We start from the raw sequence: 26,690 nt of genomic DNA on the forward strand, positions 1-26,690 counted from the left end.
AGGACTGCTTCATCCATTCCTGCCCCTCCCTTTCTCATTTTCATTTTTTTTGGTGTGTGTGTGTGTGTGTGCCAGTAACAGGGCACTGTCTTTGAGCTTCTTTGCTCAAGGCTAGCACTCTACCATTTGAGCCCAGGACCACTTCCGACTTTTTCTGAGTAGTTTATTGGAGGTTAGAGTCTCACAGACTTTCCTGCCCAGGCTAACTTCGAACCCCGATCCTTAGATCTCAGACTCCTGAATAGCTAGTGACCTTTCCTTTCTTTGAAATCTGTATTATTTCCCTTCCCAGGTGGCCCTTCAGCCTCACCCCATTTTCAGAGGGTGGGGCGGGAGCTGGGGCGGGGGCCGGGGGTGCAGGGAGCAGGGGTGGGGTCGGAAGGATGCTGCAGCTAGGATGCATCCCTCCCACCTGCAGCGGACGGGGGCGTGGCTTCGGAAGGGCGTGACCTGCGCGAGGGCGTGGTCCGGGGCGGGGCCGGGCAGGGGCGTGGACACAGTAGCTGCGGCTGGTCGCTGTAGCAGTCCTAGCGTGTCCTGGGGCTGCGGAGGGGTGGGAGAGAGAAGGGTTGGGGTGACAAAAGATCGGTAGACCCCCGAGAGACCCGTTAGACTTCCGAAGCCAGAAACACGCCTGGGGCAGACCTAGGGCTCCCGGCTTGCCCTCGCGGGGACCGCGCGCCCCGCGCGCGTGGGCGGCCCTATGGCTGGGACTCGGAGCCGCGATCTTCGGGGATCCCCCCGGATTTGCTACCTCCTTGGCTCCTTGTTCTTCGGGTCGCTCTTCCCACGAGCTGTCTCCTTCAATCTGGACGTCATGGGCGCCCTTCGCAAGGAGGGCGAACCAGGCAGCCTCTTCGGCTTCTCCGTGGCTCTGCACCGGCAGCTACAGCCCCAACCCCAGAGCTGGTGAGTTTCCCCGCCCAGGGTCCCCTGGCCCAAGCCGTCGAACACCGCCTTCCCCTCGTGCCCTGGTCACCTTCTCTCTCAATCTCTCAACCCCAGTGAGACCCGCCCTCCCGCAGACATTCCATACCCCAACCTGGAGCCTGGAGCTGCATCTGCCCGAGTTTCCCCGTCTGTCCCCACCCAGGTCTGAGACCGAGAGCTTATGTAGGGACGGGTAGGAGAGCAAGACTGTTGTCTAGGAAGGCAGTCATCCCTTCTGCCTTTCTCCCCAGTGTGCTTGTATCTTTGCTCCACTCCCAGAGTCTCTGGTTTCCCTCTTCTGAGGACTGAAGTCCCCGCAGGGAGCGAGGCTGACCACTGCGCCTCTCCTTAGGTCAGGCAGAGAAGGAGTGGACCGAGAGGATGAGGGAGCCCGGGAAGGAGAGGAGGGTAGCCTCCAGAAATAACTTCCAGCCAGGGCATCACCATGGTATGAAGGGAGGGTTACAGAGCATTGGAAGGCCAGGAGGCCAGCTGCCACTTTTGTGGTTCAAGACAGCAGGAAGCTGAGGAGAGGATGGGGAGGCTTGCTGACCTGCAATGATGGTGTTTGGGCGATGGAGGCGGTGGCAGCAGGGACAGAGATCCACAAAGGATGCTGGCCAGGCTGTTCGTTCTCTCTCCTCCGCAGGAAATTTCCAACTGCAGGGATCTCAGCAGTACGGCAAAGGCAGGGAGGTGCACGGGGCAGAGGACAAGTCTACTTATCTCCGCCTTGATCCAGAGAACCTCGGCGAGATACCCTTGTGTGGGACCTGCAGTTGGTGGTGCTTCCTGTAGTGTTGGCTCTTGCTACTGTAATCAGAGAGAGATAAGGGGGTGGGGGGGGGGGAGAAAGCTCCCCATTTCCGCCTGGCCAGGGGCATTTTCTCCCTTTAGCCCGGTGCTTAAGCCTTCTTAAGTGTCCATTACTGGGATCAATGAGACGGTCCCCTGGGACCGTCTTCTCTCTCCCCCCCCCCCCACTATTGGTCTGGGGGCAAGGGGAGTTAGGGACAAGAGCTTATTTGCTTCACCAGCCAGAGGTGAAGGCTAGCCCTCATTGTTCTCCTCCCATCATCTTGTCCTCTGGGAGCAAGTCTGTGGTCCCTGGAAGTTTGGAGGAAGAAAATAAAGTATCTGACTTCACTGCTCCTGAAGTCTGCCTCTCTTCCTTGTCTCCGTCTTGCTTCCTCCCTCCCTCTTTCTCCCATCTGCCAGAGTCCCAGGACGGGAGGCCTTTTTAGGACATGCTGAACTCTGAGCTATTTCTAGGCAAATTCTAGGTTATTTTTATGAGCTTGGTCTCTTGTCATTTCCCCCCCCTCATCTTGGAAGGTGGGTCCTGAGTTTGTCTTTCACAGCCAAGCTGGAGGCATTCCTGTAGGGGCTTGATGACTTAACTTTGTCTTTGCTCCAGGGCACTCTGCTGCTTGGTGACACTGAAAAGACACCTGGTACCTTCTCAGCCTCGGGAGTCACAGGTCACTTTCCTTAGCACCTATGGATGGAAAAACCTTCACACCTGTCAGTCTACTTTGCTCTGTGGTTGCAGCCACATTTTCTTTCTCCCTCCCTCCCTTCCTCCCTCCCTCCTTTCTCTCTCTCTCTCTCTCTCTTTATTTTTTTGCTGGTCCGTGGGACTTGAACTCAGGGCCTGAGTGCTGTTCCTGAGCCTCTTTGTGCTCAAGGCTAGCACATTCTACCATTTGAGCGATGGCACCAATTCTGGATTTTTCAGAGTAGTGTACAAGTCTCACAAACTTTTCTCAGATCTTGGCCTTCTGAGTAGCTAGGATTATAGGTGTGAGCCACTGGTGCCTAATCCATCCTTCCTTCCTTCCTTCCTTCCTTCCTTCCTTCCTTCCTTCCTTCCTTCCTTCCTTCTTCCCTCCTTCCCTCCTTCCCTTCCTCCTTCCCTCCCTTCCTCCCTTCCTTTTCCTTCCCCCTGTCTTCCATGCTTTTTTTTTTTGTCAGTTGTGGGGTTTGAACTCAAGGCTTGGGCTGTCCTTGAGCTCTTCAGGTCAAGCTAGCTCCCTACCATTTTGAGCTACAGTGCCAATTCCAGTTTTCTGATGGTTAATTGGAGGTAAGAGTCTCCCAGACTTTCCTGCCCAGGCTGACTTGGAATTATGATCCTTAGCTCTCTAGATCCTGAGTAGTTAGGATTACAGGTGTGAGTAAGCCCCTAGGCCCAGCGGCATTCTTAACATAGGGAAGACACTTAGAATACTGCACAGCCTGTAGCAAGTGCTATAAAAATGTTCATAGTAAGGTTATTTATTTATTTATTTTCTATTCCACTCTTTCTTTCTTTTTCTTTTTTTTTGTAGTCTGGGGTCTGAACTCAGGGACTTGTATTTGTAAGGCAGGCACTCTGCCACTTGACTTACATTCCCAGCCTTTCCTTTTTATTTTTTACTTTATTTATTTATTTACTTCTTTTTGTCAGTTATGGGGCTTGAACTCTAGGCCTGGGCATGGTCCCTGAGCTCTTCAGCTCAAGGCTAGCACTCTACCACTTGAGCCACAGCATCACTTCTGGTTTTTTGGTGGTTAATTGGAAATACGAGTCTCATGGACTTTCCTGCCTCAGCTGGCTTTGAACCATGATCATCAGATCTCAGCCTCCTGAGTAGCTAGGATTACAGATGTGAGCCACTGGTGCCTGGCTTTCCTTTTTATTTTTTAAAGTATATATTAATTATACAAATGAGTATTTTTTTTTATAAGTAACAGTGCTAAAGAGCTACTTTGGTGTCTTACAGCATCCTGGATCCAAAGGCTTGGCTACAGGACCTCCAGGCCCAGCCAGCCTTTCAGTCCAAGTAGCGTTCCCAGAGGGCCACCCAGACTGAGGGGTCAGGGAGGGGCTGGACTTGGGCTGGAGCCCCAATGTTTGCAGAGAATAGAGAAGTCCATGGTAGTGGGTGATCCCTTGTCTGTATTTAGCTGGGCCCCCAGGAGGTCCCTCTACCCCAAGCTTTGCAGCTTTCTTTTTTTTCCCCCCTCTCTGCAGTGACTGCAGCTGGGGCTACTGTGCTGTCTGGAGGCTTGGGGTGCCTGGGACTCCTGCGATGAAGCTAGGAAAGAACACGTGGCTGGGGTAGAGGTGGAGGGGTTGAGGAGGCTGCACGTGGGTGCTCTTGTTGCAGGAAGAACTGTCTGGTCTCTTTTCCATCAGAAGTGGGGCTGGGTTTGTCTCTGCACATTCAGCTTTTGTCCATATGGGCCTCTCCCTGTTCTTGGCCTCCAGGACAGGAGCAAGCAAAGAACACTTAGCTGCTCTGGGTTCTTCGCTATATGCACTGACTCACTCTTTGTGAGTTTGCAAGAGGTGTGGGTTTAGTCAATGCATCCTAGTGGCTCCTGTGGGCCAAGCACAAAGGCAAGTGAGGCACCTCTGTCTCCTAAGGGATGGCCCCCTCGGCATTGCGAGGTTGGAGCTCTGCTGACTTTCCTGGGCGTTGGCACTGGGCTCTGTCACCCAGATTCCTAGGGAGATTCCCAGGGTGCTCGCCCTTTACCTCCCTCCTCTTCCTCTCCTGGCGTAGTGTCAGTGTTCTGAATACAGGCCAGTCGGTGGGTGGAGCAAATGAGTGGTGGAGTTAGGCAGATGTGGATTTGAATTCTAATAGGACTGCTTAATGTCCTTCAGTGAATTCCCTCATCTGGAAGACAAGAAAAAAATCCTTAAACCAGTGCCTGTAACCCTAGCTACGTAGGCTGAGATCTGAGAACTGAGGTTTGAAGCCAGCTGTGGCAGGAAAGCCCTTGAAACTTTTTGATTTTTTGCTGGCTTGAACTCAGGACCTGGGCACCGTCCTTGAGCTTTCTTTCTTTTTTTTTTTTTTTTTTTCTCAAGGCTAGTGCTCTACCACTTTGAGCCATAGCACTACTTCTGGTTTTTGAGTGGTTACAGATGAAAAGTCTCAAGGGACTTTTATGCCTGGGCTTGCTTCAAACCGAGGTCCTCAGAGCTCAGCCTCCTGAGTAGCTAGGGTTACAAGTGTAAGCCACCAGAGCCTGGCTTCCATGAAACTTTTATCTCCAATTATCAACCAAAAAGCTGGAAGTGTAATTGTGGTTCAAGTGGTAGAGCACCACCCTTGAGGGTAAAAACCAAGAGTCTTCAGTTCAAGCCTCAGTATTGAGTGAAGAGGGAGAGGGAGTCCGAGTCCTTATCTTGCAGTGTTGTTGGGGAGATAAAATGGGATCATGTGTGTGACTTGGCCCTTCTAGCACCTATGTGGTTATTTTCTCTTATGTCTAGCCTTGGACCTGATAAGAGTAGGTGCTGAATAAGAGTAAATGCTGAATAAGAACCACTACCTTGTGTCTTTGGTGCCTGACACAGGGCTTGGCATACGATATGATCTCAATAACTGGTTGTTCAATGAATGCTGCATGTCCGTTCTCTTCTTTACTGCTGCCCCTCCTCCACCCCCTCTCACTTGACACTGGCTCTGACATGGGATGACAGCTGCTCAGAGACAGGAGGAGTTGTGGGAAGGGGGATGGCTCTGTGCCCTTCCCTTGCCCCATCTCGCCTGGCTCTGTGCCCTGCAGATGCCTGTCTGTAATATTTCCCGACCCTTTTGAGCTTCAACCCTCTCTCTTAGGAAGGGAGATTGAGGAGTGTGGGAGAGAGGTCTTGAGGCTTGTCCCGCTGCCACTTTGGGTTTCTCCTCTTGTAAACAAGGGACCCATGTATTCTGCTGGATGTCAGTCAGTCACCTCACTTCACCCCCTCCTTCACTCCTGGCCTGGGGGTTCAGTCTCAGGGGACCCAGCAGGCAGGGTCCATTCCCAGCGCAGTGCTCGCCTGGGGAGGATGCCTTGGCTGTGATTGTGGAAAATTGTCCTGCCAAGAAAGCTGTAGCTGGGAAAAAGGCTGAGGGGGAGGTTGGAGAGAAGATGGGCTAGGGGGTGGGCGATGAGGGAGGCAGGAGAAGGAAGGATGGGGAAGGGGCTTCTAGATGTGTGTGGAGAATGAGGGTAGGATTGGAGACAGAATAACACACTTGTCCTGACTTCCAAGGCAGCTGGAGTGAATGACAATGAATTCTGGGCTGGTGGAGCTGCCTTGGGGATGGGGTAGGGTCTTTGCCAGGTTCCTGATGATGGAGAAGCAACTTCCCCTAATCTCAGGCAAGGGGGCTTCTTGCCTGGTCTCTGAAGCTGATATCTGAGTCCCACTGGTGGTGCCAGGCTGGGCCCTGGTTGCTCTTGCTCCCAGCATTCTTGGCATTCTGGCAGGGTATCAACTGAACCAGGGTGGGGGGAGGAGGGCAGAGCCCGGGGATGGGGCCAAGAAGGGGGTCAGGAAGGCCTGTTAGGAACAGGTGCTGGGCACAGGCGGTTTTTTCAAATTCTCAGTGCTGGCCAGGATGCTGTGGTCGGCATGTTTATGTGCCTGTGCATATGGATGTTACTTTCTCACTCAGACAGTATGTGTCTATATAACATAATGGTTGCGTGGCCAAATGTGTTAATTTGTCACAGACAGAGCCAGAGGCAAATGACTTTTGCCCTTCTCTTTGGCACTGAAGGGCTGGGCCTGCGCAGCTCTGGAGAAGTCGAAACCCTCTGACCTCTAACTCTGGCCTCTGTTCATTGTGCAGGCTGCTGGTGGGTGCGCCCCAGGCCCTGGCTCTTCCTGGGCAGCAGGCAAATCGCACTGGAGGCCTCTTCGCTTGCCCCCTGAGCCTCGAGGAGACTGACTGCTACCGAGTGGACATGGACTCCGGAGGTGCGGCCTATGAAGGAGCACTGTTGTGGGGAGCAGAGCACTTGCTCTTCTCTTCCCTCTCTTGATCCTCAGTATCTTGTCTCTAGCTAATCTGCAAAAGGAGAGCAAGGAGAATCAGTGGTTGGGAGTCAGTGTTCGGAGCCAGGGACCTGGGGGAAAGATTGTGGTGAGTATTCCTTCTCATGACTGGACAAAAAGATGATAGATGATGGCGATGAAAATGACAGAGTATGGGTGGTGTGAACATGTGTCAATATGCTGATAGAGCACACATTGGGCACATGACATGATTCCTAGGACCTCTACAGATATAAAAAGTGTGAGAAATGATCTCTGTCCTTATACATTTACAAACACCTATCAGTTATCTCCCCTCCCCCCACCCCCATTTTGGTCCTGGGGCTTGAACTTAGGGCCTAGACACTGTTCCTGAGCTTTTTTGCTCAAGATTCGTGCTCTACCATTAATTAGCCTTAACCACTGCTTTTTAGTGGTTAACTGGAGATAAGAGATTTTTGCTCAAGGCTAGTGCTCTGCCAATAGCTAAAACCACTGCTTTTTGGCTAATTGGAGATAAGAGTCTCTGGGACTTTCCTACCTAGGCTGCTTTTGAAATACTATCCTCATATCTCAGACTCCTGAGTAGCTAGGATTATAGGCATGAGTCACCATGCCGAATCAAGCTTCAGACACTAGTACTAGTTACTGAGAGAAGGTATATGAGGGTAGGGGAAGGCCGAGTCCTTGCTATATAGTTATGGAAATTCATTTTCTTTCTTTCTTTTTTTGTTTTTGCTGGTCAAGGGGCTTCATCTCAGGCTGGGTGCTGTCCTTGAACCTCTTTTTGCTCAAGGCTAGCATTGTACCACTTGAGCCATAGCTTCACTTCAGGCTTTTTCTGAGTAGTTTTTTTTTTTTTTTTTTGGCCAGTCCTGGGGCTTGGACTCAGGGCCTGAGCACTGTCCCTGGCTTCTTTTTGCTCAAGGCTAGCACTCTGCCACTTGAGTCACAGCACCACTTCTGGCCATTTTCTATATATGTGGTGCTGGGGAATTGAGCCCAGGGCCTCATGTATACGGGTCAAGCACTCTTGCCACTAGGCCATATCCCCAGCCCCTGAGTAAGGGGTAAGAGTCTCAGAAACGTTTCTGCCCAGGCTGGCTTCGAACTGTGATCCTCAGATCTCAGCCTTCTAAGTAGCTAGGATTACAGGTAGGAGACACCAGTGCCTGGCTGTTTCTTCCATTTTCTTTCCTTTTTTGGTACTGGAGATTAAACCTAGCATGTTGTGCTTGCTAGGCAAGTGCTTTGCCACTGAGCCACAGCCCAACCCTGGAAATTTTTATTCTCTCTTTTAGGCACAATTATCACAAGTCTTTTTTTTTTTAAATTAAACTTTTTTCTTTATTGTCAAAGTGTGGTACAAAAGGATTACAGATTCTTAGTAAGGCAGTGAGTACATTTCTTGTTCAACTTGTTCCTTCCTCCCTCACTCCCCCCCTTTTCCTCTCCCCCCAAGAGTTGTGCAGTTGATTTACACCAAATGGTTTTGTAAGTATTGCTTTTGGAATGGTTTGTCTTTTGTTCTTTGTCCCTCAATTTTGATATTCCCTTTCCCTTCCCCAGTTGTAATACCCACATAAACAGTATCCAGGGTATTCGGATGAGATATAGTGGTAGTGGGGGTACAACCACAGGAAGGGACTACAAGAGAAACAAAACAAAACAAAACAAACAGGCAAGAAAAAAAACAAAAAAAATACAAAAGGTACGGTTTCACATGGCATGTTGACAATAATTACAACAGTGGTATAACTCTTGTTTCCATAACATGGAGTTCATTTCACTTAGCATCATCTTATGTAATCATATGGGTGTAGCTCTTGGGGTATTTTGATCTTCTACCATGACTAGCTTAATCATTTACTAGCTATTCCCTATGAGGGACACCATAGGGTTTATGTTTCTTTGGGTCTGGGTCACTTCACTTAATATGATTTTTCTAAGTCCTTCCATTTCCTTACAAATGGGGCAACATCATTCCTTCTGATGGAGGCATAGAATTCCATTGTGTATATGTACCACATTTTCCTGACCCACTCGTCTACTGAGGGGCATCTAGGTTGGTTCCCTGTTTTAGCAATGACAAATTGTGCTGCAATGAACATTGTTGTGCTGGTGGCTTTAGTGTGGTCTTGCTTGTAGTCTTTTGGGTATATGCCCAAAAGTGGGGCTGCTGGGTCATAGGGGAGCTCTATGTTTAGCCTCCTTAGGAACCTCCACACTGCTTTCCAGAGGGGTTGAACAAGTTTGCATTCCCACCAACAATGTAGTAGGGTTCCCTTTTGGCCACATCCCCTCCAGCATTTGTTATTGTTAGTTTTCCTGATAATGGACATTCTTACTGGGGTTGAGGTGGAATCTCAATGTTGTTTTGATTTGCATTTCTTTTATGGCCAGTGATGTAGAGCACTTTTTCATGTGACTCTTGGCTATTCTCATTTCCTCTTCAGAGAAGTTTCTTTTTAGGTCTTTAGCCCATTTGTTGAGAGGGCTGTTGGTTCTTTGAGGTTTTGTTTTGGAGGATTTTAATTTTTTGAGTTCTGTATATATTTTAGATATCAGGCCTTTGTCCATTGTATGGCTGGTAAAGATCTTTTCCCAACCTGTGGGCTTTCTTTTTATCTTGCAAGCTATATCCTTTGCCCTGCAGAAGCTCTGCAGTTTGATACAGTCCCACTTGTCCAACCTTTCTTTGATTTGTTGACCTTTGTTGGGGAAGTTTCTTCCAGTACCAAGGAGTGCGAGAGTTTCTCCTATTCCTTCTTGTAGTGTTTTCAGGGTATCTGATTTTATTTCTAGGTCTTTGATCCATTTGGAATTGATATTGGTTGATTGGAATTGATAGGATGAGAAATAGGGATCTAGTTTTAGTTAGTTACAGGTGTTGACCCAGTTTTGCCAGCACCATTTGTTGAAGAGGCTGTCTTTGTTCCAACCTATATTTTTACCTCCTTTGTCAAAGATTAGGTAGCCATAGGTCTGTGGGTTCATTTATGGTCTTCAGTTCTGTTCTATTGGTCCTCGGGTTAATTATCACAATTATGGGACCAGATGTGGTTAACAATGAGTGGTCCAGTTCCTTGTCTGTAAGTTCAAAGGAGTGGAGAGAAAAGATTCCTGTGATGATTTGAGATAGGCTTTTAAGCATAACAGTTTGAGAGTGGAGAGGAGGTTCTTTGTAGGTAGTGGCCCTCAGAAAAAGAGTTAGGCACTGGTGGCTCATGCTTTTAATCCTAGCTACTCAGGAGGCTGAGGTCTGAGGATCCTGGTTTGAAGCCAGTTGGGCAGACAAATTTGGAGACTGTTATCTCCAATGAACCAGCAAAAAACTGTAAGTGGAACCTGGCACCGGTGGCTCAAGCCTATATATCCTAGCTACTCAGGAAGCTAAGATCTGAGGATCGTGGTTCAAAGCCAGCCTGGGCAGAAAAGTCCCCATAGGACTCTTATCTCCAATAAACTACTCAAATAAGATGGAAGTGACTCTGTGGATAAGTGGTAGAGCTCTAGCTTTGAGCACAAAGAGGCTTAGAGACAGTACTCAGGTCCTGAGTTCAAACCCCAAGCCCCACAAAAAAAGCTGGAAGTAGAGGAATGGCTCAAGTGGTAAAGCACTAATCTTGAGTGGAAAAAGTGAGGCAGGAGTGTGAGGCTCTGAGCCTCCAGAAGCAGTGCGTACACACACATATACCCACACACACCACAAAAATTCAGGGACAGGACCACGCCTAGCATGTTGTAGGATAGCAGTGTCCCGTGTGCTGCCTTCATCATGTGTCTGTGGTGGCCATGTAGAATGTGAAACAAGGCCATCTGTAGGCAGGGACAGGAGGTGGATAGAGCTGAAATTCTGGGTGGTGCAAAGACCTGCCTAACAACAGTCTGGGTCCTTGTGTTCAGATGATGCTGGCATAGGGACACGTACGTGTGTGTGTGCAGTTGTGTGTGTGCAGTTGTGTGCATGCACATGTGCGCGCGCGGATGTCTGCATGTAGGCAGTGTATACATCTCAGACCCTCACAGGAAATGACCTTTCCTCCTTTCCTTCCCAGACCTGTGCACACCGATATGAGTCAAGGCAGCGAGTGGACCACATCCTGGAGACTCGGGACATGATTGGTCGCTGCTTTGTGTTGAGCCAGGACCTGGCTATCCGTGATGATTTGGATGGTGGGGACTGGAAGTTCTGTGAAGGGCGTCCCCAGGGCCACGAACAGTTTGGGTTCTGTCAGCAGGGCACAGCTGCTGCCTTCTCCCTCGACAACCACTACCTTCTCTTTGGGGCTCCAGGAACCTATAACTGGAAGGGTGAGTCATTCCTCCGGGAGGGGAGAAGGGGACCAAAACCTCCTCTTACCTCAGAGATGGGATTGAGGGTAGCACATGGCCCCAGCATGACCACGTGCTCCCTGGCATATTACCCTGGGGCATTGCCAGGCCTTCCACTCCCATCGTGCTAACACACACACAAATGGGGGTACCTCCTCTTTTCTGCATGGCCAAGTGTTCCTCCACACGCTGGCATGAGCCCCCACATGCATGGCTGGGTCAGGTCACCACCCAGCCCAGGGTCTGCATGCTCCAACACAGCTGCCCACTCCTCATCACTGCCACTCCCGTCTCTGCACGCTGCTGCTGGCTGAGCTGACACTAGGTGAGTGAGATGCTAAGTCTGGGCCTGGGCTAGGGTGAGGGTGGAGTTAGGACGGATGAGGAGAGGAGGGGCTTCCTTGGGCCTGTCTACCTCCATGTCTGTCATGAGGAATGCTCCTTGCTCTCTGCCCTGGGCACTAACAGGCTTGTCCTTGCAGGCACGGCCAGGGTGGAGCTCTGTGGACAGGGCTCGGCGGACCTGGTTCACCTGGACGACGGGCCCTACGAGGCGGGGGGCGAGAAGGAGCAGGACCCCCGCCTTATCCCGGTCCCTGCCAACAGTTACTTTGGTAGGGACCCCTCCCTGACCCAGAGCCACTCTAACCCTCTGTTCCTCTCTCTTGTCCTCCCCCTCCATGCTCCTCCCATCCTTCTGTTTCTGTCTGTCTTTCTGTTTCTGACTTTCTGTCTCTGACTCTTGTCTCTGATTGCTTGGTTTCTCTTATCTTCCTCCTCCTCTTCCTGCTTTTTTTCTATCTGACTCTGTCATCTCCCTACTCTGTGGTCCTTTCTCTGGATGTCTCTTCCCTGGTGTCTCGCACTCCCCACCCCTACCCCCCCACAGGGTTGCTTTTTGTGACCAACATTGATAGCTCAGACCATGACCAGCTGGTGTATAAAACTTTGGACCCTGCTGCCCGGCTCCCAGGACCAGTCGGAGACTTGGCCCTGAATAGCTACTTAGGTTTGTAAGCTTCCACCTTCTGGGCCCGGGGGCGGGGGTGGCCCTGGCCTCCCCTCCCCTTTCCTGCCCTGAAACCTATAACACACACACACTCAAGAAAACACACATTGGGCCCAAATCGCAGGGAAAAGCTGGGTGTAGTAACCAGGCCTAGGGAGGCCCTGAGGGTGATGGTGAACAGAACCTCTTTATTGAGGAGATCCAGGTGGGTGGGGGAGGACGGGGCTGAGACTCTCTTGGGAAGTGTGAGTCTAGATTTTTAGGAGGACTTTGAAGGTGGAGAACATCTAGCCTTGTTGGCAAGTCTCTCCACCTCTGCATCCTTCTGCAGTGGAGGAGGAAAGAAGGCCTGGGAGGCCTTTGGGAGAAGAAAGCGCTTCCTCACTGCCTGGGTCGGGAATGGGACAAGGAAGGCATGTTGGATGGGGCAGGGGCCTTTTAGGGTGTGAAGCTGGGAGGGGCTTGGGGTTCTTTCCCAGGCCCGAGTTGGGCATGGGCAGAGCCTCTGGCTCATCCCCTGTCCCTGTGCCCAGTCCCTGCCTGCTGGTCACAGTCACTTGGGCATTTCTGTCAGTGCCTTTCTGTCTCCTCCCTAGTCCGGGAGCCTGACCTTATCATACTTCTTGTGCCAAATTCCAGCCTGTGGGCGAAGAGGGCATGGGAGGGCTGCCAGGCCCTGGGAGGGGAATGAAGGATGGCCCAGCCATGGTGGTAGCACCTTTTTCTTTTGGTTCCAACCAGAGTTGTTTAGGGGTAGGGCAAGGGCCAGGGATTGTGGCTTTTTTGGCTTCTGAATCTTGGGGGAACGTTGACTGCTAAGTGATCCCTCATTTAGGTTTCTCCCTTGACTCTGGGAAGAGTCTGGTGCGTGCGGAGGAGCTGAGCTTTGTTGCAGGGGCCCCCCGTGCTAACCACAAGGGTGCTGTGGTCATTCTGCGCAAGGACAGCGCCAGCCGCCTGGTGCCTGAGGTTGTGCTGTATGGGGAGCGCCTGACCTCTGGGTTTGGGTACTCATTGGCGGTGACAGATCTCAACAATGATGGGTAAGGTGGACAGGGAGTGGGGTCTGGAGGGGCTGGGTCTGGGGCTGGGAGGGAGGAAGAGCTTGGAAGACCCCCCACATTGACTACTTCCCTCTCTCCATAGTTGGTCAGACTTGATCGTGGGTGCCCCCTATTTCTTTGAGCGCCAAGAAGAGCTGGGAGGTGCCGTGTATGTGTACATGAACCAAGGCGGTCACTGGTCAGAGGTCTCACCACTCCGGCTCTGTGGCGCCCCTGATTCCATGTTTGGGATCAGCTTGACTGTCCTGGGGGATCTCAACCAAGATGGCTTCCCAGGTGTGGCTGGGAGCAGGAAGGGCTCAGTGAAGGAGATGGGGGAGGGATGTGGAGGTCCCCTCCAGGGATCATGGGGTGAGGGCTTCTGAGGGCTCAAGGAGAGAGGTGAACCTGAGCTGATGTGTGGATTTTACCATGCTTTTGGTGTTGGGCAAGTTTAGCCTTTCTGACCTAGTCCTATTTGGAGGAATGACTGAGGAGATTAAATTGCCTGGGACTTAGTAGCTTATTTTTTGGGGGGCAAGCCAGTCCTGGGGCTTGAACTCATAGCCTGGGTGCCGACCTTGAGCTTTTGTGCTCAAGGCTAGTGCTCTACAATCTAGACAGCTCCACGTCTGGCTTTTTTTTTTTTTTTGGTGCTTAATTGGAGATAAGAGTCTCATGGACTTTTCTTCCTAGCTCGCTTCCAACTGCAGTCCTCAGATCTCAGCCTCCTGAGTAGCTAGAATTACAAGTGTGAGCCACTGGTTCCTGGCTCTTAGTACCACCTCCTCCTCTTCCTCCTCTTCCTTCTCCTTTTTTTTTTTTTTTGCCAGTCCTGGGGCTTGGACTCAGGGCCTGAGCACTGTCCCTGGCTTCTTTTTGCTCAAGGCTAGCACTCTACCGCTTGAGCCACAGCACCACTTCCGGCTTTTTCTATATATGTGGTGCTGGGGAATTGAACCCAGGGCTTCATGTATGCGAGGCAAGCACTCTACCACTAGGTCATATGCCCAGCCCCTCTTAGTTGCTTCTTAATAAAACAGAAAACATGGAATTGGAGGTGTGGCCCAAGTGGCAGAGGCCCAGTCTTGAGGGGGAAGGGGAAGCTGAATTCAAGCCCCAGTTACTCCTCTCCTCCACAAAGCCATATTAAATAGGGTTGAGTGAGGGAAACTGGGCCTGGGCCTTGCCTACCATCTTCCCTAGCCCGTGTGACACCTTTCCCACATCCCACAGATTTTGCAGTGGGAGCTCCCTTTGACGGGGCTGGGAAAGTCTTTATCTACCATGGGAGCAGCATGGGGGTTGTCACCAAACCTTCACAGGTAAGGGGAGTCCTGGGGATGAGGGAATGAGCATGCGTGGAGAGCAGGGAGGAGGCAGCGATGGAGGAGATGGGGATTCCAGGAGAATGATGGCTGGTCCCCAGGTCCTGGAAGGGGAGGCCGTGGGCATCAAGACTTTTGGCTACTCCCTGTCGGGTGGCCTGGATATGGATGGAAACCACTACCCCGACCTGCTGGTGGGCTCGCTGGCGGACACTGCTGTGCTCTTCAGGTAATCAAATCCTTCTCTCTTCCTGAGGCCCTAAGCCTCTCCCTGTAGCTCCAACCCCACCTTTGTGCCTTATCTGCAGTGTGCTCCCAGCCTCATGTTCTTCTATTTCTTGCATCCTGGATTTCTCACATCCTCTGCCCACCACCCCCTGCCCTCCAGGGCCAGGCCTGTCCTCCACGTTTCCCATGAAATCTTTGTGGCTCCTCCAGCCATCGACCTAGAACAGCCCAACTGTGCTGCTGACCGCTTAGTCTGGTGAGCTGGCATCTGAGAGAGGATGGTGGCAGGGTTGTCTCCTTCTTCTCTCTGGTGTGGCACCCGGGGCTGGGCTTTGGCATGAGTGGAAATGGTGGGGTGGGGGGAGTAGGGTCTCACTTGGTTCAGGAGCCTCCCTTTGCTCCCCGCAGTGTGGACTTGAGGATCTGTTTCAGCTACATTGCCATGCCCAGCAGCCATAGCCCTATTGTGGGTGAGTGGGGGGAGGGGGCTCTCTTCTGCTGTTCACCCTGTTGGATTTCCAGGGTGGGTCACCCTGAGGTGGAGAGGAGGGCGCCTTAAGAACGGGGTCAGGTGGAACAGCTCCCCAGCTCACTGCCTCCTCTGTTTTCTTTCCATGCCACAGCCCTGGATTATATGCTAGATGGTGACACAGACCGGAGGCTCCGGGGTCAGGTTCCTCGTGTGACCTTCCTGAGCCGTAACCCTGATGACCCCAAGCACCAGGCCTCAGGCACCGTGTGGCTGAAGCACCAGCATGACCGAGTCTGCGGAGATGCCATGTTCCAGCTACAGGTGGACACTGAGCTCCTGCTTCTGGGTGTCCTCATTGAATGTCTGTTCCTTGATCCCTCTTAGCTGCCTCCTCCCCCTCATCCTTGTCCTCCTCTTCCTCCTTCTTCTTTGTGTGTGTATGTGTGAGCTCTGAGGCTTGAACTCAGGGCCTGACTGCTGGTCCCTTAGCATATTTTATTCTTTGTTGTTGTTGTTGTTGCTTGTGGGTCTTGAACTCGAGGCCTGGGTACTCTCCCTGAGCTCTTTTACTCAGGCTGGTGCTCTACTATTTTGAGCCACAGCACCACTTCTGGTTTTCTGGGGATTAATTAGAGATGAGTCTCATGGACTTTTCTGCTTGGGTTGGCTTTGAACCATGAGCCTCAGATCTCAGCCTCCTGAGTAGTTAGGATTACAGGTGTGAGCCACTGGTGCCCGGCTCCGTAGCTGCTTCCTCACGGGTACACTGGCACCTTGTTCTAAGATAGACACTGGTAGGTGCCTCTTTTCTGGGTTACCTCGTCCTCACTGCTCTTTCTTGCAGTAATCTGTTCAGTTCTGCACTCCAGAGAGGTAGGGAATCTGGGCGTCAGAGCTTTAAATGCAGAGTTTCCTTCCTTCCCTACTTTACTCTCTTCTTCATCTTCTAGCTTGGTTCCCCAGCTCTGTCCTCCTTCTCCCTAAGTTTCAGTGTCTTTCCAGGGTCTGGCTGGGCTCTGGAGGGGACTCCAGTGAGGAACAATCTTTCCTTTGCAGGAGAATGTCAAAGACAAGCTTCGGGCCATTGTGGTGACCTTGTCCTACGGTCTCCAGACCCCTCGGATCCGGCGACAGGCTCCTGGCCAGGGGCTGTTCCCAGTGGCACCTATCCTCAATGCCTACCAACCTAGCACCCAGCGAGTAGAGGTGAGCAAGGGCAAAGTAGCTGGGAGGGGCAGAGGTGCTGCTCCCTCACTGTGACTCCACCCACAGCTCCCGGAGCTCCTGATTGCTGCAACAGCAGTTCTGCACAGGGCCTGGGTGCTGTCCCTGAGCTGTTTTTGCTCAAGGCTCTGGCTCTACCACTTGAGCTACAGCTTCACTTCTGGCTTTTTTTGGCGGTTAACTGGAGATTAGAGTCTCCTGGACCTTTCTTGCCCATTCTAGGTGTTCTAACAAGTAGACCCCAAAATGTGAAATGGCCCAAATGACCCATGCTCCTAGTCCAAGGGGTCAGTGTTCATTTGCTCCCTGTCATCATTCAGGTCCTAGGCTGTGAGTGGCCATGGTGGTGGAGGGTGGGGGGAGAAGGAGGAGAGGCTGTCATCTTCAAATGTTGCGTCCAAGGTTCTTCAGTCACCTTCTTCCCATTCAGCTTTAAGAGGAAACATGGAGTTCCCTCCGGAGCAGTGCCCTTGACTGCTCCTCAGTGTCAATGTGGAATCCCAAACATGCAGTTGAGGCAGAGGAAATGTGGGCTGACTGTGAACTAGCTTGTTCATGCTTGTCTGTCTCTGTCTCTGTCTCTGTTTCTCTCATTTATCTCTCTATCATCGGTCTCTGTTCTCTCATCTCTCTCTTTATCTCTCTCGTTTCCTGTCTGTTTTCTGTCTCTCTGTCTCTATCTCTGGGACTGGAGTTTGAACTCTGGACTTTGCCCTTGGTAGACAAGTGCTCTATCACTTGTCCCAGAGCAGCTCTAGCTGGCTATTCTCTACCACAGCATGGCTATACTCCCATCATTTTACAGCTCAGAGTGGTGAAGTGAGTGGCCCCAAAGCACACAGATGATCCACAGTTGCTTAATCCTGTGATACTCTATAATTCGTCCTATGTCCTGGGACACAGTCAGCCCCTGCCTCACCCCCTAGGGATGACCCTCTTCTCAAATCTCTGCTCAGATCCACTTCCTGAAACAAGGCTGTGGTGAAGACAAGATCTGTCAGAGCAACCTGCAGCTGGTCCAGGCTCGCTTCTGTTCCCGGGTCAGCGACACGGAGTTCCAGCCCCTGCCCATGTGAGAAGGGTGGGGGGCAGATGGTAGGGAGAGGGGAGGGCAAGAGTGAAGGAGTGGGAGGCAGCCCTCTCTGGAGGGCCAGGCAGAGGAGAGTCTCAACCTGCAGAGGAGAGAGGGCTAGGGAAGACCTTGAGGGGAGGGGCTGGGCTGAGGCCACAGGGCTTCCTGGCAGGGAGTGACAATCCCGCCACAAACCAGATGACAGCATAGGCTTTACTCACACCTCACTGCTTAGTCTTCCCACGTGTGTGAGGTAGGACTTGTTTTCTTTCTGTGCCAATACTGGGGATTGAACACAGGGCCTCATATTCTTGTTTAGCTTTTTTGCTCCAGGCTAGTGCTCTACCTACCACTTGAGCCATGCCTCCACTTTGACTTTTGGCTAATTAATTGGAGATAAGGGTCTCTTGGATTTGTAGATGTGTCTGTCTGGGCTGGCTTCAAACTGGGATCTTCACATTTCAGATCTCCTAGGATTACAGGTGTGAGCCACAGGTGCCCAGCTTTTTAAAAGTTCTCCCTTATTGATGGAGAACTGAGGCCTAGAGTCACTGAGTTATTTGCCCAAAACAATGGCTTCACTGGCATGAGAATAGAAGTCTCCCAATTCTCATTTGTGTCTACACAGCCCTGGCTTGGGCTAGTGTGTTTTCAGTACCTGGCTTAGGGTGAGGGCTGGGAGGGGAGCCAGGGGAAGGATTCAGATCTTACAGTGAGTGGGGATGTGACCCTCCAGGGATGTGGATGGGGAGACAGCCCTGTTTGCACTGAGTGGACAGCCAGTCATCGGCCTGGAGCTGATGGTCACCAACCTGCCCTCGAACCCAGCCCAGCCCCAGGCTGACGGGGACGATGCTCATGAAGCCCAGCTCTTGATCACCCTTCCTCCCACTCTGCACTACTCAGGAGTCCGGGCCCTGAACTCCCTGGTGAGGACCTGGGGCTGAGGTGGGGCAGGAGGCAGGAGGCCTCTTGAAGAGCTCTGGTACCCCCCACTGACCTGCCTTCATCTCTCTATGCCAGGAGAAGCCACTCTGCCTGTCCAATGAGAATGCCTCCCGTGTTGAGTGTGAACTGGGGAACCCCATGAAGCGAGGCTCCCAGGTTGGCATGTCTGCATAGAGCCCTGAGTGATCCCGTAAGCCCAGCCCTCCCCTGACTCCATCATTTCACCCTGGCCTAGGTCGCCTTCTACCTCATCCTCGGCACCTCTGGGATCACCATTGAGACCACAGAGCTGGAGGTGGAGCTGCAGTTGGCCACGTGAGACTGTAGGGTGGAATAAGGGGAAAGTTGGGTTGACTTCATGAGGTGTGTGTGGGGGTGTCTGTGCCTGCTGACCCGACCTGCCCCTATTCACATACCAGGATCAGCGAGCAGGAGCTGCACCCGGTCTTTGCTCGAGCCCACGTCTTCATTGAGCTGCCACTGTCCATTGCAGGGTAAGGCCTGACTGTGTGGCCACTTCATCTGGAGATGGGCAGGAAGATGGGCACTGCCATTCCCAAACCCTGGCCTGGGTTCTGCCTTACCTGCCATTATCCTCCTGACTTTGTTCAGCCAGACCCCAGGCCTCATCAGCCCCTGTTTTGACCCCTTCACCCCAGGGTGGTCACACCCCAGCAACTCTTCTTCTCTGGCGTGGTGAAGGGCGAGAGTGCCATGCGGTCTGAGCGGGATGTGGGCAGCAAGGTCAAATATGAGGTCACGGTAAGTGTCTTAGTGGATATGCCTTTCTTCCTCTTCCTGCTCATTCTTCTCTCCCTCTTTCTTCTTTTGTGTTGGTCTTGGGGCTTGAACTCAGGGCCTGGGCTCTGTCTCTTGGCTTTTTTTTTTTTTACTCAAGGCTAGCACTCTAACACTGAGCCACAGCTCCACTTTTGGCTTTTTGGTGGTTAATTGGAGATGAAAGTCTTATGGATTTTCCTGTTCTGGCTGGCTTCAAACTGGAATCCTCAGATCTCAGCCTCCTGAGTAGCTGGGATGACAGGCATGAACTACTGACCGTCAGCCTTCTTGGCATAGGGTACAGGCTGAGAAATGTCCTGAGCCTGGGGCTCTTCTCCCTGTGTTAGGAGGGTGTCCAGTGAGTCTACAGTCTCTGCCCTTACCAGGACCTGGCTGTGGGCAGATGTTTGTGTTCGAGTCTCAGCTTGGTATTTTGACCGACCACCTCTCTTGCTGATGTGAGAAGTAGAAGTTGGATGAGCACAGAGGAACTTTTCTGCTGTGGCCTCAGCAGAAAGACGAGACCTCAGGGCAGAGCTTCCTGAAGCCCTTCCCCTCTTCCTTGTCCCCTCCATTTCTGTGGCTTAGGGTCTGCCCGGAATCGGAGCTTTCTCCCTTCATACCAGCTTGTGCCTACAGGTCTCCAACCAAGGACAGTCCCTCAACACTCTGGGCTCTGCCTTCCTCAACATCATGTGGCCTCATGAGATTGCCAACGGGAAGTGGCTGCTGTATCCCATGCGGGTGGAGCTGGAAGGAGGGCAGAGGCCAGGGCAGAAAGTGCTCTGTTCCCCTAGGCCCAACATCCTCCACCTGGTGAGGTTTAGGCAGGGCTAGCCTTCCAGAGGGAAGTCATGGGGTGGGGATAGTGTGTGTGTGTGTGGGGAAGGAGATAGCATCTCAGGATTGCTGCATTTGGGGGAGGGGGTCCTCATGGGTTCCTTCCTCCTCATATCCAGGATGTGGATAGCAGGGAGAGGAGGCGGCGGGAGCTGGAGCCCCCAGAGCAGCAGGAGCCTCAGGAGCAGCTACAGCCTAGCACATCCTGGTGGCCAGTGTCTTCTGCTGGGAAGAAGAAAAACATCACCTTGGTGAGGGCAGGGCCAGTGTGGTAAGCCACAGTGGGAGAGTGGTGTGGAGCAATAGAGGAGGCTGGGGTGGGGGCATGGAGCCTCAGGGTGGTGGGATGGTGGCCTGGAAAATCATGGGGTGGCCAAATGCCTGAGCAAGATAGTTGCTGTACAACTTGAGGGAAGGGGCACCAGGGAGTCAGCCTCCCCCACCCAGCTCCAAGTGCCCACTGCAGAGCAGGGCACTGGACCTATAGACAGCTCACCAGCCAAGCAACCCATTCTCCTCACATTATACAGCACCCCATCTTGTAAGAGATGGGATGGAGGAAACTATCTTTGAGATGTTTGTTGTTCTTATGAACTTAGTGAAAGGAACACCCACTCAGTTTTCACTCAGTCAAAACATCTAGTTTTTTCTTTTCGTGTGTGTGTGTCTGCTTGTGTCTGCGTGTGCATGCGCGTGCCATTACTGGGGTTTGAATTCAAGGCCTTAAGTTTTCACTTTATTTTTATTTTGCTCAGGGCTAAAACTCTACCACTTGATGAGATATTTTATTTTATTTTGTTAGCCATGGGGTTTGAACTCAGAGACTGGGCACTGTCCCTGAATCTTTTTGCTCAAGGCTAGTACTCTACCACTTTGAACCTCAGCTCCACTTCCTACTACTCGAACTAGTTTTGGCTTTTTGCTGATTAATTGGAGATAAAGTCTTTTGGATTTGTTTGCTTGGACTGCCTTTGAACTGTGATCCCCAGATCTCAGCTTCCTGAGTAGCTAGGATTATAGGTGTGAGTTACCTCATCCCTTTTTGCTAGTTCCCATCCCACAACAAAGCCTGTTCTACTTTTCTGGCATTCATTTTTTCCCCCACCATTTAAAAATGTATATCAGGGGCTGGGACTGTGGCTTAGTGGTAGAGTGCTTGCCTAGCATGCATGAAGCCCTGGGTTCAATTCCTCAGTACTACATAAACAGAAAAAGCTAGAAGTAGCACTGTGGCTCACTGACTGTTTTGCTTGGGTGGCTTCCAAGCTTTGATCCTCAGATCTCAGCCTTCTGAACAGCTAGGATTACAGGTGTGAACCATCAAGGATTCTTGAGTCACTTACAAGGTGCAAATATAAAGATAACATCCTCAAAGCCATTCTCTGTACATGGAATGAGACAAATGATCAGTAAAACTTAACTTTTAGGCCAGTCCATGATTGGTGGTGATTGGGTCAAATGGATTTAGGTCTGAGTTCCTTGCGCCTAGCAGCTCCTTAGGGACAGTCACACCCTAATTTAGTGAATTTGCTTAGTGCAGGCTTGTGGCCTTGCCATATATGGACTTATCTCCAAATAAATTCAGCTAATTAAAAAATTTTTTTTACAAAGGTGATATACAGTCAGATAGCTTCTATTTTCTAGTCTTGCTGGCTTTGTGATCCAAGTTAGGCTGGTGGTTGTCTCCTTGGGCCTCAATTTCCTCTTTTGAAAGATGCTATGAAGGGCTGGCCTGATAGTGCAGGACTGTAATTCCAACTGTGTAGGAGGCAGGATAAATAGGGTTGAGGATCAAAGCCATCCTGGGCTTAAAAAAATGTCAGCTCCTCAAACATCTAGGAGAGATGGGATGTACCTGTAATCCAGCTAACAGGAGAGATGGAGGTAGAAGGGTTACTGTCTTGGGCTGGCCCCTGAGCAATGCATGAGATGCTATCTAAAAAAAATAGCCAAAGCAAAATGACCAGGCTGTGTGGCTCAAGCATCAGTTGAGGAAGCTACTCAGCCTGTTGTGAAGTAAGAGACTCCCTTTCCCTCACTGTGTTTCAAAGAAAAATAGTTCAGATTTGGGTAGAGAGTCACTTTTATTTTGGTGTCAGTACTGCGGCTTGAATTCAGGGCCAGAGAGCCATCTTTGAGCTTTTTTGCTCAAGGCTAGTGCTCTACCACTTGAGCTCATAGCTCTACTTCTGGCTTTTTGATTGTTAATTGGAGTCTCACAGGTACAGGCTGAGGGCCGGTGGCTCTTGCCTGTAATCCTAGCTACTCAGGAGGCTGAGATCTGAGGATCGCAGTTCAAAGCCAGCTTGGCCAGGAGTCTGTGAGAACTGTTATCTCCAATAAACCACTCAGAAAACCAGAAGTGGCGCTGTGGCTCAACTGGTAGAGTGCTAGTTTTGAGCTTCAGGGACAGTGCCCAGGCCCAGAGTTCAAGTCCCACAACCTACAAAAAAATGTATCACAGACCTTCCTACTCAGGCTGGCTTTGAACCTCAATCCTCAGATCTCACTCTCCTAAGTTGCTAGGATTATAGACGTGGGTTACAGGCACCTGGCTAGACAACTACTTTGAATCACAGAGGAAGACTTCCCTGGGGAGGGGTAAGGAAAATGCGAGAGATGGGCTGATTCAGCCGCGGTGTGGGGCCATGTGGCTTAGAGCCCTGTCTTATCTTGTCATCAGGACTGTGCCCGGGGCACGGCCAACTGCGTGGTGTTCAGTTGCCCCCTCTACAGCTTTGACCGGGTGGCGGTGCTGCACGTCTGGGGCCGCCTCTGGAACAGCACCTTTCTGGAGGTAAGGGCACCGCTGGGGCTCCAGGCTGGATTTCTTCTAGAAAATCCTCACCAGGACTCGCGTTTACCTCTCTCTCGCCTAAAGGAGGCACTCAAGTGTTGTGTTGGATACTGTTTCATTTATGATCAGACACTGGAAGGAGGGAGAGGAAAGAGGAGGAGGGCATGGAGCACTTAAGAGGGGGATCTCCTCTATTCTGTCAGGAATACTCAGCTGTGAAGTCCCTCGAAGTGATTGTTCGAGCCAACATCACTGTGAAGTCTTCCATCAAGAACTTGGTGCTCAGAGATGCCTCCACAGTGGTGAGCAGTGGGCTGGGTAGAAGACTCTCCTCCCTCCTCTTTCCTGATCCTCCCTCCTTCTCCTCCCCCATTCCCCCTCTAGCTCTCACCCCACCAATCCTTTGCTCGGCAGATCCCAGTGATGGTCTACTTGGACCCCATGGCTGTGGTGGCAGAAGGAGTTCCCTGGTGGATCATCCTCCTGGCAGTGCTGGCTGGGTTGTTGGTGCTGGCGCTGTTGGTGCTGCTGCTGTGGAAGGTGAGGCTTTGGGAGGGGTGGGGGAATCCTGGCCAGGTGCTCAGCCTCCCCTACTGGGGTTCCCTCACTCACCAACACACCCGTGTTCAATGTCTTTACACTGAGCACTTTACCCAGCAGGCACCAGGAACTCTATCATACCTGGACATTTCAAAGATGACTCAGGGGGGCTGGGAATGTGGCCTAGTGGTAAAGTGCTTGCCTCATATACATGAAGCCCTGGGTTCAATTCTCCAGCACCACATATACAGAAAACAGCCAGAAGTGGTGCTGTGGCTCAAGTGGCAGAGTGCTAGCCTTGAGCAAAAAGAAGCCAGGGACAGTGCTCAGGCACTGAGTCCAAGCCCCAGGACTGGCAACAAAAACAAAACAGATAAACAAAGATGACTCAGATTCCAGTCTTGCCCTTAGGAAATTTATAGTCTAGTAGGATGGTGAGCAGAAGGTCTGGAGTTGAGATCGTGGGCGTGAGTTCAGAGGAAGAAAGGCTTGAGTTCAGAGGAGGTAGCCTCGGAGCCGCGCCATGTAAAGAAGGGTCTTCTTTCCTGTTTCCTTTGGAGGACTCAACTGTGAAGTCCTTGGCCATGACTGCTTAGGTGGGAGCCCTGGGTAGCGCCTGCAGGTGGACAGGGTGGGTAAGGCCTGCACCTTTCAGAATCACCATGGTAGGCAAAGCCAGGGTGGCAGGGAAGTGTGGCTCTTTAAGCAGAGTGTGGCAGTGAAGGCTGGAAAGGAAGCTGTGACAAGGGCCACCAGATGTGGAGAAGTAGCTCCAGGGAAGTGTTTGCAGGACAGTCCAGGCTCCACATGGACCCACTGTCCTCTGCCAGGAACTGTCATGGACTCCCAGTGCCATCTGAGACTCAACATTCAAGCAGACACATGTACATGTTGTGGGGGCAGTCACATGCATCAGCAGGGCCTGTCCTCTCTGGGCCACACATTCCCATGTGGGGCTGCAGTCCATGCGGAACCATCAATGTCCTGGGCCTCTGGACAACTTTCCTGCCCTCGTGCTCCTTCAGACCAGTCATGTACCGAGCACACCCACTGGCTATGGAGCGGCGCCCTAACTGTTGGGAACGTGTCCATTCTTAGAGGAGCTGGATGTATTCAGGAAGCCGGCCCCAGAGTACTTGCTTTTCTGCTCCCAGCAGAGGAAAGGACCCCTCCTTCCTCAGTTTCCCCATCCTCTGCCTCTTTCCCTCCTTTTTCCCTCCACATCCCAGTGTGGCTTCTTCCGACGGAGCGGTCAGAGCTCAGCTATTCCCACCAACTATCACCGAGCCCATCTGGCCGTGCAGCCCTCGGCCATGGAAGTTGGGGGCCCAGGGACTGTGGGGTAACTGTTGTGTGTGTGTGCATTTGTGTATGTACATGAGTGGTAAGTTCAGCTGCCAGTGTTCAGGTTGTCAGGAAGGGAAGGGCGCAGGGTTGAAGAGATACGTTTGCATGAGGGCCAAGAGACTCCTAGCAGCTGAGGTAAGACGTCACCAGCAGGGTGAGATGGTCAGGGTGAGTATACATAGCTGAGGGGCTCCACAAAGAGGGGGAGGCTCGAGGAGTGTGGGCATGTGATAATGTGGGGTGGTTCTCTGCATGTCTTTTCCACAGGCATGAGTGTGCAGATATGAGCGTGCAAGGAGATGCTCTGTAGCCTGAGCATGGAGGAGTCTTGACAGTTCTGTGTGTGAGGGTACAAGGGATGCATTATCATCTTGGTGTATTGGGTCAGCACGGCCTTAATTCAGGGCCGAGCCTGAGGGAGATGGTGCTGTGTACAACAGTATATGTTTATGAGGTCTGAAGTCTCTGAAGAAACTAGAGTGGTAGCTGGGCACCAATGGCTCACTCTTGTATTTCTGGCTTCTCAGTTAGCTGAGATCTGAGGATCACCGTTCAAAGCCAGCCTGGGCAGGAAGGTCTATGAGACTTTTTTTTTGGGGGGGGGGAGGGGTCATTGGGCTTGGCCTTGGGGCCTAGGAACTGTCCCTGAGCCCTTTTGCTCAAGGCTAGAGCTCTACCACTTTGAGCCACGGTGCCATTTCCAGTTTTCTGGTAGTTAATTGGAGATAAGAGTTTCACAGACTCTCCTTTCTGGGCTGGTTTTGAACTGTGATCCTCAAATCTCAGCCTCTTGAGTAGTTCAGATTATAGGCATGAGCCACCAGCACCTGGCTTGTGGACTTTTATCTCTAATTAACCACTAAAAGCCAGAAGTAGAGCTGTGGCTCAAGTGGTAGAGTGTTAACCTTGAGTAAAAAAGCTCAGGGGCAGCACCCAGGCCCTGAGTTCAAGTCCCAGGACTGGCACAAGATTTTTTTTTTTTTAAAGCAGCTTAGGTGGTTGGAAACCTTCAGCGTCAGAGGGCTTATGCTCCAGCTTTAAGCCTCTCTTTCAGTGGCAATGGGAGAGTTCCTCAGTCCTGTGTCTGGGGCCTTCCTGGTGAATGAGCACCTGGGGCCCTGGCAGTCATGGTGCCACCCTGGGGGGGGGGAAGGTGCTGGGCTGTACTGGTGTTTGCTCCATGGCCTGCAGTCCTGCAAGCTCTACATGGCCTGTTTTGGTGTCTGTACAGATGGGATTCTTCAGGCGGGCGAAGCACCCCGAGGCCACCGTGCCCCAGTACCATGCAGTGAAGATCCCTCGGGAAGATCGACAGCAGTTCAAGGAGGAAAAGACGGGCATCATCCTGAGAAGCAGCTGGGGCAGCCCCCGCAGGGAGGGCCCCGACACACACCCCATCTTGCCTATGGATGGTCACTCTGAACTGGGCCCTACCGGGCATCCTGTGCCAGCCACTGCCTAGCTTCCTTTGTCCCATGCTGCCAGGGGTTCCCTTTACCCCTTCTTGAGTGGCTTTCCAGAATGAAGAAGGTGGAGGGGGTTGTTGGGGTGGCAACAGGACTTGGCAGGGCCTGCTTCCTCAAGGGGTGCAGACCTCTCCCACCCAGGAGCACCACCCCTCCAATTTCTCTTTAGAATGCTGAGGGGTCACGGGAGGGCTGTGGGCAGGGCAGGAAGGGGAGGGAGGCCCTGATAGAAGGCGGGAAGATGGGATCCCAATCCCCCCTCTCCCATTCACCCCTACCTCTCCCTTCTCCAGCTACCCTATGTAACTTGTCTTCCCCAAAGTGCCTTAGCCAGAGGGTCAGGGAGGAGATTGTGTCATGGACTCAGGGGCTCCTCCCTCCCTAGTTTCCCCTCTCCTCTGACCTTAGTTTGCTGCCTTAGTCTAGTAGGTTTTGTTTATTTATTAAAAAATATTGGAAGAAAAAAAAATAACCCTCTGGCTTTTTTTTTTATTGCCTAACGGTCCTTCATCCTGGGTACAGGGA

The 26,690-nt window shown here is 51.8% G+C and overlaps 1 protein-coding gene across 5 annotated transcripts; it reads left to right on the plus strand.

Annotated features, from left to right (window-relative positions):
- Nucleotides 1–511: 511 nt before the first annotated feature.
- Itga7 (integrin subunit alpha 7) lies at nucleotides 512–26,690 on the plus strand. Of its 5 annotated transcripts, XM_048362556.1 has the most exons (27): nucleotides 512–909; nucleotides 6,552–6,679; nucleotides 6,766–6,845; nucleotides 10,795–11,050; nucleotides 11,554–11,685; nucleotides 11,961–12,080; nucleotides 12,916–13,123; nucleotides 13,227–13,420; nucleotides 14,360–14,448; nucleotides 14,553–14,680; nucleotides 14,840–14,935; nucleotides 15,088–15,149; nucleotides 15,303–15,472; nucleotides 16,208–16,357; nucleotides 17,332–17,447; nucleotides 18,184–18,376; nucleotides 18,471–18,551; nucleotides 18,631–18,710; nucleotides 18,815–18,889; nucleotides 19,055–19,157; nucleotides 19,815–19,991; nucleotides 20,135–20,266; nucleotides 22,699–22,812; nucleotides 23,016–23,114; nucleotides 23,227–23,352; nucleotides 24,582–24,694; nucleotides 25,931–26,159. In XM_048362556.1, the coding sequence occupies exons 1-27, from the start codon at nucleotides 704–706 to the stop codon at nucleotides 25,989–25,991; spliced, it is 3,489 nt and encodes a 1,162-aa protein (XP_048218513.1). In that variant the 5' UTR covers nucleotides 512–703; the 3' UTR covers nucleotides 25,992–26,159. The 5 variants fall into 5 exon arrangements, with proteins under 5 accessions (XP_048218513.1, XP_048218504.1, XP_048218539.1 ...); XM_048362547.1 differs by lacking the exon at nucleotides 24,582–24,694 and having other exon boundaries at nucleotides 513–909; nucleotides 25,931–26,690; XM_048362582.1 differs by lacking the exon at nucleotides 11,961–12,080 and having other exon boundaries at nucleotides 513–909; nucleotides 25,931–26,123.

The sequence above is a fragment of the Perognathus longimembris genome, chromosome 1 (assembly GCF_023159225.1).
Source record: "Perognathus longimembris pacificus isolate PPM17 chromosome 1, ASM2315922v1, whole genome shotgun sequence".
NCBI classification, from domain to species: domain Eukaryota; kingdom Metazoa; phylum Chordata; class Mammalia; order Rodentia; family Heteromyidae; genus Perognathus; species Perognathus longimembris.

What these genes read in the sequence shown, in the direction of transcription:
- Itga7 (XM_048362547.1), top strand. Translation starts at nt 704, where the DNA reads ATGGCTGGGACTCGGAGCCGCGATCTTCGGGGATCCCCCCGGATTTGC. An exon ending in AGTGGACATGGACTCCGGAG is followed by an intron (nt 6,680 to 6,765) that starts GTGCGGCCTATG and finishes TCTTGTCTCTAG; the next exon opens with CTAATCTGCAAAAGGAGAGC. An exon ending in CTAGCACCCAGCGAGTAGAG is followed by an intron (nt 16,358 to 17,331) that starts GTGAGCAAGGGC and finishes ATCTCTGCTCAG; the next exon opens with ATCCACTTCCTGAAACAAGG.